At 41.3% G+C, this 17,800-nt stretch overlaps 1 protein-coding gene across 2 annotated transcripts; it reads left to right on the top strand.

Moving 5' to 3' along the window:
- Positions 1–1,162: 1,162 nt before the first annotated feature.
- Positions 1,163–17,367, top strand: LOC123765865 (cell death protein 3). Of its 2 annotated transcripts, XM_045754693.2 has the most exons (7): positions 1,163–1,237; positions 2,798–2,901; positions 3,115–3,183; positions 11,176–12,020; positions 12,473–12,651; positions 14,323–14,505; positions 14,644–17,367. In XM_045754693.2, the coding sequence occupies exons 1-7, from the start codon at positions 1,213–1,215 to the stop codon at positions 14,841–14,843; spliced, it is 1,605 nt and encodes a 534-aa protein (XP_045610649.2). In that variant the 5' UTR covers positions 1,163–1,212; the 3' UTR covers positions 14,844–17,367. The 2 variants fall into 2 exon arrangements, with proteins under 2 accessions (XP_045610649.2, XP_045610650.2); XM_045754694.2 differs by lacking the exon at positions 3,115–3,183.
- Positions 17,368–17,800: the final 433 nt, after the last annotated feature.

Below are 17,800 nucleotides of genomic sequence, written 5' to 3'. Positions count from 1 at the left end.
CCTTCCCCTATCCCCTGCACTGCCTCTTCTGACCCCCCCCCCCCTCCCTCCCTCCCTCTCTCTCTCTCTCTCTCTCTCTCTCTCTCTCTCTCTCTCTCTCTCTCTCTCTCTCTCTCTCTCTCTCTCTCTCTCTCTCTCTCCCTTCCCACTTCCCCTCCTCTTTCCCCTTTATACTCTCACCTTTTCCTCTCCCCTTACCTCTCATGTTTCCTATCCACCCTTTACCCATACTCTCCCATTTCTTCCCTTTTCTCCCCATCATCAAGTCCTCTCAAATTGAGAAAACAGACATTCCATCTGTCAGAGAAACTGACAGACATATTTATATAGCAGGAGGGATTCCCGGCGGTGCCCGGGACAGTTAATCTTCCGTCCCCTTCCCATTTCCCTCCTCTTTACCCTTTTCTCGCCCACTCCCCTCTCTTCCCTCTCATTTTCCCCTCCTCATAATGGTGCATATCTCTGTACTAAAAATATTTTTGAAATTTAATTTTCAAAATAGTTTTTATTGGTGTAGCGGGCGGACAGTGCCACAAATTGCGGTCACAATGTGGCTCTGGCACGCTGTTCCCTCTTGAATCCTGGCGACTCTGACTAGCCTATGTTCGTCCCGTACCCTAGACCATTCCCCCTGCAAATTTGCGGGAGGTTAGCTCCTGGCGTCTGGCCTCCAACTTTATACAGACAAGCGAACATAGTAAAAAAAAATACATTGTCTTTTATAGTATAGATATTGATATATATATATATTCTCATCCCCCATATTCAATCAGGTTTCTGGTATCGTCCAACAGTTAATTCCCCGGTGTGTCAAAAGCAATTTCCTGCCCAATTTGACCTTTTATGAATAACACCAAAATTAGGTTTCCTTTTTTTCCCATCAAGTATTTTTGTTAAAAAAATTGATTATTTTAAATCTGGCGGTCAGTAGGGTGGAGAGAAATAGGAATGGGGTAGAATATAGGGTAGAAATGGGTAGAGAGGAGGGTAGGGATGGGTAGGTGAAGGAAGGGGACAATAGGTAGGTAGAGAGAGAGGGTTGGAACAGGCAGCAACGGAAATCCTACCTTCCTCCCACTGAGTTAAATATACAATACGTTCGCTGATTGTCATTTTTTATGATTCGATAACATGTATCTTGGCGAAGATAAGATTGCAAAGTGCCACAGACTGTAGAGGTTGAGGCTCCAGTATGCACTCTGAGCCACCATCATGGCCGCCTCACCTTCTCCTTCAGGTAAATGACAAATACACTTCAGTAGTAATAATTAAGGAACATTGCAGCAAGTGTATGGGTCCATACTCGGTAGGTCAAGGGGAATTTATTCTTTAGTCATTAATGTTTTTCCTGCCCGAAACGCTTTGCGTAATAGTGGCTTTAGGTATTGTATGTACTAGCTCTATCTATTAATCCAACAAACTTTGTAAAATCTCTTGTATGTATGTACCTTACCTAAATAAACATTTATTTATTTATTATTTATTTATTTATAAATCCACCCACTCCTCTCACCCTTGTACATGTTGAGTCCGGCCCCCTCTCACCTACATCCCATTTCAATTTTATTCTTGGAACCTGTTAAATTGTCTCAATAATATTTCCCAACAGCCCCGTCCTCTCATGCACATTCCACAACTCTGTATCCGTACGATTCTATCCTTAGATAGAACCTGTTAAATTGTCTCAATAATATTACCCAACAGCCCCGTCCTCTCATGCACATTCCACAACCCTGTATCCGTACGATTCTATCCTTAGATCCTTTCTTAAACGAAATGTCTACAGCTCGTACTTATTGTTGAAAGTTCTGACTAATACCGACAGTTTCAAAATTTTGTAGAGAAATGGTCTACATTCTCAGCTCGATATCAAGAGACTCGGGTCCGATCCTCGGGACCAGGACAGACACGGTTGGTAAAATAAATATCCGGGAGTTAGGCAACTGTTGTGGATGGCATCCTGGGTTGAGCCAGAAGTATTTTTTTTTGGTTTACTCTAGTCTTGAACTATATTTAGATACAAATTATTCTTTCTGGTTGGTTAGTAAGGACTTGTGGTGGCCTCCAAAGGTGGCCTCCAAAGGTGGCCTCCAAAGGTTCAATGGCCTGAACACCAAACCAAACTAGATTAAGTTGGTGAGAGATCTGTGGTGCTAAGTCAGGCTCAAGTTACTCTATGCTTTAGATAACATTACTTAATACGTGTCTATGTCCGGTTTACCGCTGAAAATAATCAGTGATTCAAAGTTTTATCAGTACGATAAACTTGTAATCTTGGCCATTCTTTGGTTGGCACGGGTTGGGTTAAGCATAAACTGGTGCTGCCTATCGTGAGCTTATAGGCCTATAGCTGTCCTTTATTCATATAATGGAATATATAGCTGTCCTTTATTCATATAATGGAATATATAGCTGTCCTTTATTCATCATTTAAACAACGCCTGGGTTATTCATCATGTGTGATTTGGAAATCAGGCCACAGCCAGTGGTTCGTTTTTGGAAGAAAAATTAAGGACATAAATCTTAAATATTATTTTTTTTCACCTGAAGAGTTAGTTTAGCACATCTTGCAGATCAAACTGAAAAAAAAACATATTATAAGATGTTGCAGAGTCTAAATGCAAAATCTTTTATGATTAGTGATTGTACAAATATTGATAAATTATTGTGAAAATTTGTTCAATGATTGTACAAATATATATTATCGCCTTACAATTATCATAAAGCGTTACAGGCGTGATATAAATTATTTATTGAGTCGAGGAGAGTAACACAAACAACTCTTTGTCCTCGACAGGTGACCAACCACACGTCCTCAGTAACACGTCTAAGGAGGTCTACGAACTGGTCAGAGATGAAGACCTGCCCAAGATCCTCTTCCTCTGTACCAACCCGAGCAAGGTAGGTGGTGAGAGAGGTCATCACTAGGAAGCCCCAGGCAGGTGGTAAAGGAAGACTCATCACACAACCCAGAGAGGTCAATAGGCAATCCTAAGAAAGGTCACCAGACAATCCTTAAACGTAAACCCACTCCTTTCGTTATGGAGAGCGCAATAGACTAAGATAAGATGTTCTTCCAGCCAGTAGACATATATAGTGGTGTTTTTTATTCAGGTGGCGCAGCTTGACGATACCAACAACCAGGATAAGGAGCCCAAGGTCACCACTGTCATTGCTTTCAAGGCGAGTTACACTCATCTGGTCGTATGCGATAGGACGAAATATATATATATATATATATATATATATATATATATATATATATATATATATATATATATATATATATATATATATATATATATATATATATATATATATATATATATATATATATATTGGTATATTTTGGTAGCAGTCTTTCCTGTAGACATATATTATTAAATATGACCGAAAAAGTAAGATTAATAATTCTAACACGAATTTTCTCGATCTTTCGTACGATTCTTTTCACTGTTGGTGGTAATTCAAAAATGAATTCTCCAAAATTCATTTTTATTTCTAGTCTGACGCGACACTTGAGCGCGTTTCGTAAAACTTATTACATTTTCAAAGACTTTAGTTAACACATACACAACTGAATAGAACTTACACATCGTCGATTTGTTTATATCTACATTTTGAGTGAGGTGGATGGGGTGAGGTGGTATTTAATAGGGTATTAAGTTCATCAACACAAGACAGAACACGAAACAATGGGTATTGAATGGAAGTGATTGCAGAAAGCCTATTGGTCCGTATTTCTTGATGCTTCTATATTGGAGCGGAGTCTTGAGGTGGGTAGAATATAGTTGTGCATTAATTGGCTGTTGATTGCTGGTGTTGACTTCTTAATGTGTAGTGCCTCGCAAACGTCAAGCCGCCTGCTATCGCTGTATCTATCGATGATTTCTGTGTTGTTTACTAGGATTTCTCTGGCGATGGTTTGGTTGTGGGAAGAGATTATATGTTCCTTAATGGAGCCCTGTTGTTTATGCATCGTTAAACGCCTAGAAAAAGATGTTGTCTTGCCTATATACTGGGTTTTTTGGAGCTTACAGTCCCCAAGAGGGCATTTGAAGGCATAGACGACGTTGGTCTCCTTTAAAGCGTTCTGCTTTGTGTCTGGAGAGTTTCTCATGAGTAGGCTGGCCGTTCTTCTGGTTTTATAGTAAATCGTCAGTTGTATCCTCTGATTTTTGTCTGTAGGGATAACGTTTCTATTAACAATATCTTTCAGGACCCTTTCCTCCGTTTTATGAGCTGTGGAAAAGAAGTTCCTGTAAAATAGTCTAATAGGGGGTATAGGTGTTGTGTTAGTTGTCTCTTCAGAGGTTGCATGGCGTTTCACTTTCCTTCTTATGATGTCTTCGATGAAACCATTGGAGAAGCCGTTGTTGACTAGGACCTGCCTTACCCTACAGAGTTCTTCGTCGACTTGCTTCCATTCCGAGCTGTGGCTGAGAGCACGGTCGACATAAGCGTTAACAACACTCCTCTTGTACCTGTCTGGGCAGTCGCTGTTGGCATTTAGGCACATTCCTGTGTTCGTTTCCTTAGTGTAGACTGCAGTGTGGAAACCTCCGCTCTTTTCCATGACTGTTACATCTAGAAAGGGCAGCTTCCCATCCTTTTCCATCTCGTAAGTGAAACGCAGCACGGAACTCTGCTCAAATGCCTCCTTCAGCTCCTGCAGATGTCTGACATCAGGTACCTGTGTAAAAATGTCGTCAACATACCTGCAGTATATGGCCGGTTTCAAGTTCATGTCGACTAAGACTTTTTGCTCGATGGTACCCATGTAGAAGTTCGCAAACAGGACACCTAGGGGAGAACCCATGGCGACCCTATCTACTTGCTTATACATGTGCCCATCCGGGCTCAAGAAGGGTGCCTCTTTAGTACAAGCTTGGAGTAGTTTCCTTAGGATATTTTCTGGTATGTCAAGAGGAGTACAGGCTGGATCACGATACACTCTGTCGGCTATCATCCCGATTGACTCGTCCACAGGTAGGTACCTGTGGGAGTTGGTGGGCTCCTGGTGTGCCCTCGAGGCATGGTGGGCTCCTGGTGTGCCCTTGGGGCGTGGTGGGTTCCTGGTGTGCCCTCGGGGCGTGGTGGGCTCCTGGTGTGCCCTCGGGGCGTGGTGGGCTCCTGGTGTGCCCTCGGGGCATGATGGGATCCTGGTGGGCCCCACTCTGTGGCTTGTTGAGCTTGATACCGTTGCTCCTTGTTTGTGTTACATCTGATCTTCTGAATAAATATCCGGATGAACATTCTCTAACTTTTTAGTATTTTAAATGTTTCACTGAGATGATAACTTTAGGCAGTCCCCGTGGCGAAGTGGAAACACGCTTGCCTTGCGTTTCGCGAGTGTCTTGGCCTGGGAGGATTGACTGGGCGCCAATCCTTAAATGCAGCCTCTGTTGACCCAGCAGTGATTAGGTACTTGGTTGGTAAACGATTTGGCGGATCGTTTTCAGGGGAAAATTATGATTAGAAACTTGAAACGCTATGTGTGCTAGTGGCTTTACAACCATGTAACAACTCTTCTATAAATATATAAATAAATAAAGATCCGCCCTGCCATGCCTGATTTGCAGTGTTGATAGCCCTGTGGCCCTCAACCGTTCCTGATACGAAAGATGACTTAGCACTTTTGTATCATTAAAATTTCCTACTTTTTCATAAATCTTTGTCATCTGCAAATTGGATGATGTGCTTTGTAATATTCTCATCTGTCTTTAATATATATGACAAAAAAAAAGAGTTTGTGCAGGCGATAAGTCACAATAACGTGGCTGAAGTAGTTTGACCAGATCCCACACTAGAAGGTGAAGGGACGACGACGTTTTGGTCCGTCCTGGACCATTTTAAAGTCGATTGTGAGAATGAGAAACCATTCTCACAATCGATTTGAGAATGGTTCAGGACGGACCAAAACGTCGTCGTTCCTTCACCTTCTAATGTGTGGTCTGGTCAAAAAAGAGTTGGTCCCAGAATGGACCCTTGAGGCAGCCCACTTACCACATTCCTCCACTCAGATTCGTTTCCATTCAGCACGACCCTTTGTTTTCTTCCCTTCAACCATTGTTTTATCCACTCTAATATTTGACCATTTATTCCATGGGCCTGTAATTTCCTTGCCAGTCTTTCATGTGGTACCTCATTAAATGCTTTAACAAAATCCATGTTTATTACATCCACCGGAAGGCTTTTGTCTGAGTAGCTGGATATCGTTTCCACAAATAAGAGCAGGTTTGTAAGGCAGGATCTGTTTTCAACAAACCCATGTTGTGACGATTGTACAAGATTGTTCACTGAAAGATAGTGAATGATTCCCTTCCTGAGGATTCTCCCCATGAGCTTGCAGATGTGTGATGTCAAGCTGATCGGCTGGAAGTTTCCTGCTGAGCTCTTTCTGCTTTTTTTTTTTGGGGGGGGGGGAGGAAAGGGGTAACATTTGGATCTTTCCAATCAAGGGCCACTGTCCCTTCGTTTTACCAGGAGCCCACCACTTCCCGAGGTCCCACCAGGAGCCCACCACGCCCCATGGGCCCACCAGGAGCCCAACAACTCCCAGACAAGCCACACATTGACTGTCCCCCAGGCCGAAGACGCCACAATCCGGACCGTTAAATAAGCACATGCCTGATGGCAGTATCGAGACCAAGAGGGTACAATCCCTTCACGTGACCCGGCGGACCCGGGGCGTGTGTCCAGACGTCCACTGTGTGTGTGTGTCGCTCGTAATAGCAGGACAACATTACTTGGACCAGCAAAGACCCGATTTGCCAAACAAACAGAACGATGATGACCAGACCACACACTAGAATGTGAAGGGAAGACGACGTTTCGATCCGTCCTGGACCATTCACAATCGACTTGAGAATGGTCCAGGACGGACCGAAACGTCGTCGTCCCTTCACCTTCTAGTGTGTGGTCTGGTGATCATACTTTAGCCACGTTATTGTGACTCATCGCCTGCAAACAGAACGATTTTCATCTTTTTTCATATATTTCTTTTCAATTTGGTTATTTCTTGCTATTATTATTATATTAGGACATGAATTACTAAATTATGTTAAGCAAGCTTAGGTTACGTTAGGATAGGTTAGACGCCCAGTCCAGGATTCGAACCAAGGCCACCAAATTGCTGGTAAGAGACGGGGCGAGTGTGTTATCGATGATAACAGGTCTGGGGCCGGATTCACGAACTTATTACGCAAGCACAAGATGTACCTGTACATCTTTGGCGGCTTTGTTTACAATTATTAAACAGTTAATGAGCTCCGAAGCACCAGGAGGCTGTTTATAACAATAACAACAGTTGAATGGGAAGTTTTCATGTTTGTTAACTGTTTAATAAATGTAACCAAAGGCGTCAAAGATTGAGGAAAGATGTACACGTTCGTAAGTACTTGCGTAACTGCTTCGTGAATCTGGGCCCTGATAGCTACACTACCTCATATAATGTTGATGCTGTGTAACTACCGTTAACAGTAGGCTCAGCACTGATATTAGTTATCAAAGCCAAACCTACTATGAAAATATATAAACATATTTACTAAGGATTTTAGCACCTAAGTGCTTCAAAAATATAATGTATGTAGGAATAACCAAGGCATATAGAGAAACATATGATTATGAATGTTTTACTTAATTGAAAATATTTATACAATAAATAATTCTTGAAGTTTCTATATTAATACTATTTTATTCATTAAAAAATTTAATTTTCTTTAAGCAATATGTGAATTAATACATTATATTAATAAAATCGTATAATAATACATAATTTTTTTTAACACAATAATATGGCCTTCAATTGTAAAATATATATTTAATTGCCTTTTTTTTGTTATCTGATTTCCTGATAGCTGCTAACTCTTGTGGCCTCGACGAGGACAGGAAGCCGACGGCTTGTCGAAGGTCCCTTCTTTTGCCATGATGATCTCTCCAGGTATATTTTGAAACACAACAGAGTTTTGACATTTAGGACTTGGGCAGGTACTAATTTCTATGGGTTTAAAACCATGTGGAGGTGAAAAAGCATCTCATATCTCTGTTGTATATATTTTTATATATGCAGTATATATTATAATATGTTCTCAGATATCCATGTGAAATTTGGAATGTACTTGCATTATGTTCCGTATTAGTCATCATTTTAATGTTATTTGCTCTTCAATGTAAGAGTCACCGTTCGAATTGTAAATAATGACGTTTTCATTTGGTGAACAAATGTTCACTCCAGCCACAACTGTAATAATTTCAATAGTTCACTCAAATAAGGCTTTTAAATCTTAATAAAAAAAACTATGAGGACGTTATCTGTTAGGAAGAACCATATAGAAGACTTGCTTTGTTATTCACAAACAGAAAGAATTGTCCTGATGGTCAAAACAGTGATAATAACTTCTCGTTAAGAATCAGTTATTCCTCTTGACACGTGATGCTAACTCTCTCTTCCCGTAAATATAACACACTAATTAACCTCATTAATAAGGTTTGCTTAATTTTTTAAGTTTTAGCGTCAAATTATTCAATGCAGGCTGACGAGCACTCAATGCGTGGAAGACTCTGTGTTCTCATGCCAGTATACATGCAAGAACTCACAATGCAAAAGAAATGTTTTTATTTGTTCTATAACCAATGTTCCAACGATGTGTAAATATTTCATTCAAAATTATCTGCTACCAGAATATTTAGCCAAATATCACCAGTTTGCTAACTGGAGGTAGTAACTAAGTGATTGTAAGCTATCCACCGCTACCCACTGGATGGGGGGCGGTGTGCAGGACAAACATATCAATTGTGACACTAGCTCTCCACATATGTCAGTTGCTTAATATAGAAACTGTATTTGTGGTCGTTCTCGAACCCATTGATGATGTGACGGTCTTATACTGAATTTTGTAACTAGCTCATCAAGATTGTAACTTGCTTAGCTAAATGAATTGTGGGGTTCAGTCCCTGAGCCCATTATGTGCCTCTGCAACCCTTTCCACTACCGCTCCCAAGATGGGTATCGGGTGCATAATAAATGAACTAAACTAAATTATTATTGTTTGAAATAAAAAAACTTATATTTTTTGTATTGTTTATATATATAATGTATTGTTTTGCATATAATTAAAAAAAACTTAAAATTTTTAATTATTAAAATAGTATTTATATAGGAACTTTAAGAATTACTTAATTCATGAATATTTCGTGATAAGTAAATTCATGTCGACTAAGACTTTTATTTGCCATCGAGAAAAAAGTCTTAGTCGACATGGACTTGAAACCGGCCATATACTGCAGGTACCTGATGTCAGACATCTGCAGGAGCTGAAGGAGGCATTTGAGCAGAGTTCCGTGCTGCGTTTCACTTACGAGATGGAAAAGGATGGGAAGCTGCCCTTTCTAGATGTAACAGTCATGGAAAAGAGCGGAGGTTTCCACACTGCAGTCTACACTAAGGAAACGAACATAGGAATGTGCCTAAATGCCAACAGCGACTGCCCAGACAAGTACAAGAGGAGTGTTGTTAACGCATATGTCGACCGTGCTCTCAGCCACAGCTCAGAATGGAAGCAAGTCGACGAAGAACTCTGTAGGGTAAGGCAGGTCCTAGTCAACAACGGCTTCTCCAATGGTTTCGTGGAAGACATCATAAGAAGGAAAGTGAAACGCCATGCAACCTCTGAAGAGACAACTAACACAACACCTATACCCCCTATTAGACTATTTTACAGGAACTTCTTTTCCACAGCTCATAAAACGGAGGAAAGGGTCCTGAAAGATATTGTTAATAGAAACGTTATCCCTACAGACAAAAATCAGAAGATACAACTGACAATTTACTATAAAACCAGAAAAACGGCCAGCCTACTCATGAGAAACTCTTCAGACACAAAACAGAACGCTTTAAAATAGACTAACGTCGTCTATGCCTTCAAATGCCCTCTTGGGGACTGTAAGCTCCAAAAAAACCAGTATATAGGCAAGACAACAACATCTCTTTCTAGGCGTTTAACGATGCATAAGCAACAGGGCTCCATTAAGGAACATATAATCTCTTCCCACAACCAAACCATCGCCAGAGAAATCCTAGTAAACAACACAGAAATCATCGATAGATACAGCGATAGCAGGCGGCTTGACGTTTGCGAGGCACTACACATCAAGAAGTCAACACCAGCAATCAACAGCCAATTAATGCACAACTATATTCTACCCACCTCAAGACTCCGCTCCAATATAGAAGCATCAAGAAATATGGACCAATAGGCTTTCTACAATCACTTCTATTCAATACCCATTGTTTCGTGTTCTGTCTTGCGTTGATTCAATTAATACCCTATTAATGCCACCTCTCTCAAATGTAGATATAAAATCGGAGATGCGTAAGTTCTATTCAGTTGTGTATTTGTAAACTAAAGTCTTTGAAAATGTAATAAGTTTTACGAAACGCGCTCGTGTCGCGTCAGACTAGAAATAAAAATGAATTTTGGAGAATTGATTTTTGATTTACCTCCAACAGTGAAAAGAAATGTACGAAAGATTGAGAAAATTCGTGTTAGAATTATTAATCTTACTTTTTCGGTCATATTTAATAATATATATATATATATATATATATATATATATATATATATATATATATATATATATATATATATATATATATATATATATATATATATATATATGCCATGATATCACAAGAACGTGATATGTCTTTGAGAAAATTGTGAAGCCGTGTGGATCGATCCCGAGTCCCTGGACTCCGCGAGTAGTGAAAGTGTGTGTGTTTGGGGAGTTCAGACATGCGGGGATCGATCTCACAGTATGAGTTCATTATTTTCTCATATTTATCATATTTTAAGTACAATTCCTATTTAAGATTGTAAATACAGTTGTTTTAGAACTTTCATATAAAATAGAAAAATATCAATTAATGAAATATTTACTAATATAATATAAAATTGGGGTGGTAGAAGAATATACTCAAGTCTTCAGAAAGAACCAGCACGTGTTCTCTGAATTCCATTTATTCTCTTCTCCGAGGCTATGGGTCCCTACAATTGCACCAGAAGTGGGACCCCTATAAAAATAACAGCTAATATACTTTGTCTTCGCTATTGTCCCAGCAATTAAATAATGTTTCCATTTTATAAATAATTTATTTCTCCCTCCCCTTCACAGAGAGCCTTAGAGAAGAAGGACGTCTCGGAACTACGAGAGCAGTTCAAGAAATATTGTATGGACCTAAGTATCAAGTTTCTGTTAACTATTGTTAAATACATCAGCCTGATGCTCGACTTCACCAGGCGGGCCCAACAGCTTAGCGAGGATGAGGTTAGTATTCTCCAGTTCGTGGAGATATTGACCATGTTTGGGTACCCGGTCCCGCCAGACATCAGCATGGCCTCGGAGACCATCATCAATTCCAACGAACTTCCTGTCAACGACGTGAGAGATGGAACACACCGGAAGAAAAAATATTTCGTTTACTCCGAGAATAAAGTGATCATGCAGCTTTGTGACAAGTTACAGGAGGAGGAAGTATGCCTGATATACGAGCTCCTGCGCCGGGAGGGCAAAGAAGATGACTTCGCTACAGTAAAAGAACATTTGGACCTCCCGGTAGACTCTCGCGAGCTTAAGACAACACCCGGATTGAAAGACACAGCATTCTATTACTTTATTCTCACATTGATCAGACACAAAAACTTGAACCGGCTCTATACACACGCCCTCACCAACATCTTTGACTCAATAAAAAAAATGAGAGGGGATTCTGACCCTCGCATTGACGACCTGCTGGACCAGGTCAACCGGTACCCCTTGGCCTCCAAGCCTCCTGGCCTCTGCATCATCCTGAATGTGGAGATGGACAGAGACGGTGCTCAACACGACCAGAGGAACGTCAAAGAATTATTTGAGAACGTCTTCAAGTACGATGTTGTCGTGGAGACCGACCCGACCAGGGAGAGAGTATTGCGTGTTATCGACGAACTGAGGGAATCCAGGAACCAGTTCTACGACAGGTAACGAAGCCAGTAGAGGCTTTCTGTCTGGCTCCTTGTTTTCACATCCCAGCTCCTGCTCCTCATATCCCAGGCCCAACCACTTGGGCTGGACGGTAGAGCGACGGTCTCGCTTCATGCAGGTCGGCGTTCAATCCCCGACCGTCCAAGTGATTGGGCACCATTCCTTCCCCCCGTCTCATCCTAAATCCTTATCCTGACCCCTTCCCAGTGCTATATAGTCGTAATGGCTTGACGCTTTCTACTGATAATTCACTAATTCCTCATATCCCTTGCAAGTGCTGGAAAGTCATAAAGGCTTATCACCTTCCCCTTATAATGACCTTACCTTACTTTATCTTAATTTATTAATTTATATTATACAAAAATTACAAATGTTGTTATCGCAGCACGTAGTCACACACCGTCCATGACGCCTCCACCAACTCCCTGACACACTCTGCACTTCTCAGCTTGGTGGTGTGGGTCATGAGTCATGGCAGCAAGACCTACGTGAACGTGATTGATGGGAAAATTCACCGGCGGGGGGAACTAATTGATCCCATCACCAAAATTGATTGGTTGCTTATGAAGCCAAAGCTCTTCTTCTTCCAAGCTTGCGCCGTCAGGTACAAGAGCATCTTTGACCAAGGTGAGTATAGACTTTTGTTTTTGTGCTTAATAAAATATAAACAGGTGTATAACTAGCGGGTGTATAGTTAACAGGTGTATAATTAAGAGGTATAATTAACAGATGTGTGGTTATAAAAGTAACGCGGCATGGTGACCCTGGTGTGAATATTACCACAATAGTATAAGATCAGCGAAGAGGGTAGACCAGTATAGTGGCTCTTGGTTATAAGACGGGCAAGCCTGCCCGTCTTAATATTAAATTGACATCAGTCACACACTTTGCAGGGACTGTTAGTCATTATACCGTGACTGAAACATTGTCATGATTTGATGGATAAGGGTCCAGGACGGATATATGTGTGAGTTGGGTTAAAGTTACTTTGTGGAATTTATAAGTGGGATTAATTAGGTACTGCAAAATTAAAGATTATATGTAGTCAGACAAATTTGATCAGACATGATCTCCTTGTAAGGTCGCCCTATTCACAGTAAACTAGAGGTGTCCTTGTTGCTTGTGTGGCTCTACAATTTATCCCTCGATAGAATCCTTGCTTAATCCGATACGTTTGACATCGTACGTCTTATGTGCTTTCGTTCTCGTGCTGACATTCTTAGTGATATTAAGCGCCTTTTGAATATCCTGCGACTTTAATTATCTTACTTGGTCTTCACGACTTGGTGCCTTCTTTTGAATGATATTTACTTGATTGTGCAAGAAGATGATATATCTAATCGATGCAGGACAGGACGTCTTTATATATGGTGCCGAGGACACCTTCACTAGTTTCCTGAGATGACAGTGATGAGGGCTGTGGTCTCAGGCGTCCTCTTGTTGTTAACACTGTTGAAGCTCAACAGGTGGGCGGCAGGTGGTGCTGCTGACAGGTGTTTACCATCTGGCTTTTGACAGTGTCACCGTCACTAATAATGCTCACCAGGCCAAAGCAGTCATGGAGACGCAGATTCTTTATTTTACCTGAGGGCCACCATCTCGCTAGTGGTCTCGACGGGGACAGGAAGCCTGTGGCTTGTCAAAGGTGCTCCCCATTTGCCCTGATGATTTCATCCAGCTGGATTTTGAATTGCAGTAATTTTTGGCATTTACGGCTTTGGCGGGTAGGCCGTTCCATGGGTTTATAATCCTATGGGTGAAAAAGTATCTCTTGTTTTCTGTCTAGCAGTGAGGCTTGTTGAGCTCGAAGCTGTTGCTCCTTGCGTGTATTACACCTGACCTTTTAAAGAAGTGGTCTGGATCAACATCTACACTACTTCAGAATTGTAAAAAAAAGTTTTGATGTGATCAGCCTTGTCATGTTTGATTTACAGTGTTGTTAGCTTGTGGACCTGAACCGTTCCTGGTATCAGAGTCGATTACGTGTCCACTTACGAGACCTGTATATCTTTCCTCGAGCATGGTTGCTTAGTTTGTTTTTATTAACGAGGTTGTGTATAACAACAATAACCTTGGATCGGGAACGACCTTACGGGATTTGGAAGCTCGTAAAGTGTTTAATAAATACAGACTAAGCCGTCATGGTCGAGAAAAGATGTACAGGTTTGGTAAGCGGATACGCAAATGCTTGAGGAGACCTGATCCAGAGGCCGTACTGTACATCATACGATTGATTAAACTCTTCTCTACGTGTTAGCTTATTGTGCATTAATTATGATTTTCATGTTGTACCGACAGCTCTCGAAGACGAGTACCTTACACCTTCTGCGGGCCCTAGCTCATTACTGGCCAAGGATTCGAGTAGCAGTTGGGAAAACACATACGGGCCGTCGGAGGATGTATGGAATATCAACCCATTCGCCGACACCCTCGTCTCCTACGCCACCAAATGGTACGAAGAGGCCGCCAGAGGAGAAAAAGGTACGGCTTTGTTGACCCATTCAACTGCTATATTCCCCAGACACAATTATTCACGCACCAGCCCCACCCTTTGCTTCCTTCCTTCCCGGATTTTGATAATAACGTACAGTAACATTTCACCGGATTGTTGTCCTTCAGGCTCGCTGTACGTGGACACCTTGGTGGACCAGCTAAGGCTGTACGGACACAAGGAGCCGATAGAGAGCGTGTTGAGGAGGACACAGTACAACGTTAACACGGTCAGGCTCCTGGCCAATCAATGCGAAATGAGACAGGCGCCATACTTCGAGTCCTCACTCCAGAAGGTCTTCATCTTCCCGAAGGAAGACATTGACTAAACTGAAGGTTGACTAACGATGCAGCAAGCTCATGGATGGTGAAACCTCTTTCGGAAAAATGAGAATGTTAATGGGATCCTTAGTTAGTTTTTGATTTGGGAAATATGTCTTAAAATGCATCACTTAATTCAAAGATGTAAAGCATTTTACATTTGTTTAACGCATTCTAAGTATGAGGGAGATGCCATACCGTGTGACTGTGAAGGATATATGTTATATCCTCGGATATGAATAGTGTTATAAAATAGTATTCCTGATGAATCATTATGAAAGGTAACAGTCACCATTCGGAAAAGTTGATTTAAATATTGCAGTTAGTGTAGTGAATAGTTAATGGTGATCCGGACACCAGTTGCAGGTGGCAAACGTAATGGTTTATAGAGGAGTCTGCTAGCAGCAACAGGTATATAGATCAGACAAGCCTACAGACTAGGAGAGGATTCAAGTGAAATGATATGACCTGGAACACTGTAGCAATCCTGCGAGAGACGGTGCTATGTTAGACATAAGTATTATCCCCCATGCTGCCAGCATACCTCCTAGGGGCTGCTGGGAGCTGGCCTCAATTACAAGCACCATCTCTACCCTTCATAAACAGTACCTCCCATAGCTGCTGTAGACTCTAATCATCATGCCAGAAAATGTAATTAGTTTACTCACAGATTATAAACAACAATGTAAACTCAAGAGAAGTAGAAAATAAGATTAATTTCGATTCACAATAGAATTATCACGTTTATCTTTCACGAGCACAATATTATCAGATAATTCTCATTTATTGTCGTGTCTAACGTGTTGCTAACGACAACACGAGAAATTAAATCTAAAGAAAAAGGGGGTTGTATTTACACAAATGTTTGAAAGTAATTGTATTGCGTGATGGAGACATGCAACACCCGGTCACGAGCCCTCAGCAACACGGCCAACAGGTCTTCTTGGGGATCTGAATAATTGCTACAAGGAAACTCGCTTCCTCCTGTCTGCTGGAGTCCATATGTTACCAGAGTAAGAGTTCTCCGACACCTGGAGGTGGCGGGAACACCTTAGTTGGAGAGGTGGATGCTCTTCCCGGCCTGATGGATGAACGTTGTGGCCTTTGGACAAAGTGGGAACAGCTCTGTAGGGTAGTGGATGATCTCCCCAGCTGGTGGATAACTAATTGTAACATGCCTCCCCACCAGGGAGAAAACAAAATGTAAATCCTTAACTTTTAGCGAAGTTAAGATTGTCAGCCCCACACTTGCGGCAATGTATCTGCGATTCCATTGACCTTTCCAGGAAGATGTTTAATGTTGAATGTATACTCCAGGAGGAGCAGCGACCAGCAGTGGATCACAGTATTGCAACATTTCAGAGGTTCTTAACCTTTTTAAGTTTACAGATTCGCAATGGCTTACCCAGTATGTCCCCATACCCCCTTCACCAGACTGTCGAAATCCCCATCACCATCACCAGTTCTCTTATGTACCAGTATGACTTCAAAAGATATCAATAGTTTGGTTTTATTTAACATATCGATAGCTGGGAACACAACAGCAGAAAGAATGTAATGAGGATTTTATCATAATTATGGATAGCAAAACGGCAAATTACATGGTATACACAAACTAGCTACACCTAATGATTTTTTTTTTGCTGTTTTATGGAATTATAACATGGAATCGAGGAACAGTTACTGATTGTGATAGTTCTAATCTAGCAACAAATTTTTTTTAACTGTTCAGAGATCGCGTCCCATATACCCCCCCCCCATTACTAGGTTCCCATACCCTCAAGAGGTATGCTTACTCAGGTTAAGAACCAGTACTCATTGATGGGTGTTGAGGACTCATGTTGGTTACAGTAATGTGGTGGATGGGTGTTGATGACTCACATTGATTACTGTAATGTTATATCCAATGCGGTGAACAACGTCTTCTGTATTACGTTTCAGTGGTAATCCGATTTGGTTTGTAATCTGGTTAGTTAATTAAGAGGTTAATTACATAGTTGTAGGGTGCCGAAGGGTTAATTAACTCTAGCATATATTGTGCTTCTCAAGATACCCTGTGTGTGTGTGTGTGTGTGTGTGTGTGTGTGTGTGTGTGTGTGTGTGTGTGTGTATGTGTGTGTGTGTGTGTGTGTGTGTGTGTGTGTGTGTGTGTGTGTGTGTGTGTGTGTGTGTGTGTGTGTGTGTGTGTGTGTGTGTACTCACTTAGTTGTGCTTGCGGGGGGTTGAGCTCTGGCTCTTTGGTCCCGCCTCTCAACTGTCAATCCACTTAGTGTGTGTGTGTGACAGTTGAAAACACTGACAGACTGAAAAATCCGAAGAATGGTTTAAACCGTAAAATGTGAATTGGTCCTGACCATAAGAGTACAAACAACTCATCCCTTATAATATATCTAGGGTTCATGCTCACTAGCCCCCTCTTAGCGTCAATTTTGCGGCGTTGTTCATTTCACTAAATCACTGTAATTATTACGTTGAGGTTAGTAGCGTAGAAACCGTGGCTTATTAAATGGTTTATTAAATGGCTTACAAACACATGTGTTTTTTAATTTGGATTTGATTCCTGGGGCCGAGGTGACAGGAATGGCAAGAGTTGGAGGAGAACACAGGCAAGGAAGGGAAGACGGCCTGAGACATTTACAGTGAAAACAAAGTTTCATAAAACTATGTGTTTACTGATATCCTTGGAGGATGGTGGTCCACCTTCCCACCCACAAAGGAAACCACAATAGCATGATATATCTATGATATATCTATGATATAATCTTCGAAGCAGGATTGGCATAGAACCAGGCGCGACCTGGGTACCCTTAGGCGCTGGTTCGCTGGTTCCATAATATATAGAATATTATGGACAAATGAAAGTAATTATGTGCTTAAATAATTAATTTTTTCTGAGGACAAAAACGTCTTCGGACATCTGAACGCATATTTCACACTTGACCAGAATTTAATCCGTGACAATCTT

This window comes from Procambarus clarkii, chromosome 37, assembly GCF_040958095.1.
Source record: "Procambarus clarkii isolate CNS0578487 chromosome 37, FALCON_Pclarkii_2.0, whole genome shotgun sequence".
Lineage (NCBI taxonomy): Eukaryota > Metazoa > Arthropoda > Malacostraca > Decapoda > Cambaridae > Procambarus > Procambarus clarkii.
This window is presented reverse-complemented; position numbering and strand designations above follow the sequence as displayed.

Excerpts from the sequence above, each read along its gene's own strand:
- LOC123765865 (XM_045754693.2), top strand. The coding sequence starts at position 1,213 with ATGGCCGCCTCACCTTCTCCTTCAG. Across the intron at positions 2,902-3,114 it reads TCTGTACCAACCCGAGCAAG|GTGGCGCAGCTTGACGATAC; the intron begins GTAGGTGGTGAG and ends TTTTTTATTCAG. Across the intron at positions 3,184-11,175 it reads CCACTGTCATTGCTTTCAAG|AGAGCCTTAGAGAAGAAGGA; the intron begins GCGAGTTACACT and ends TCCCCTTCACAG.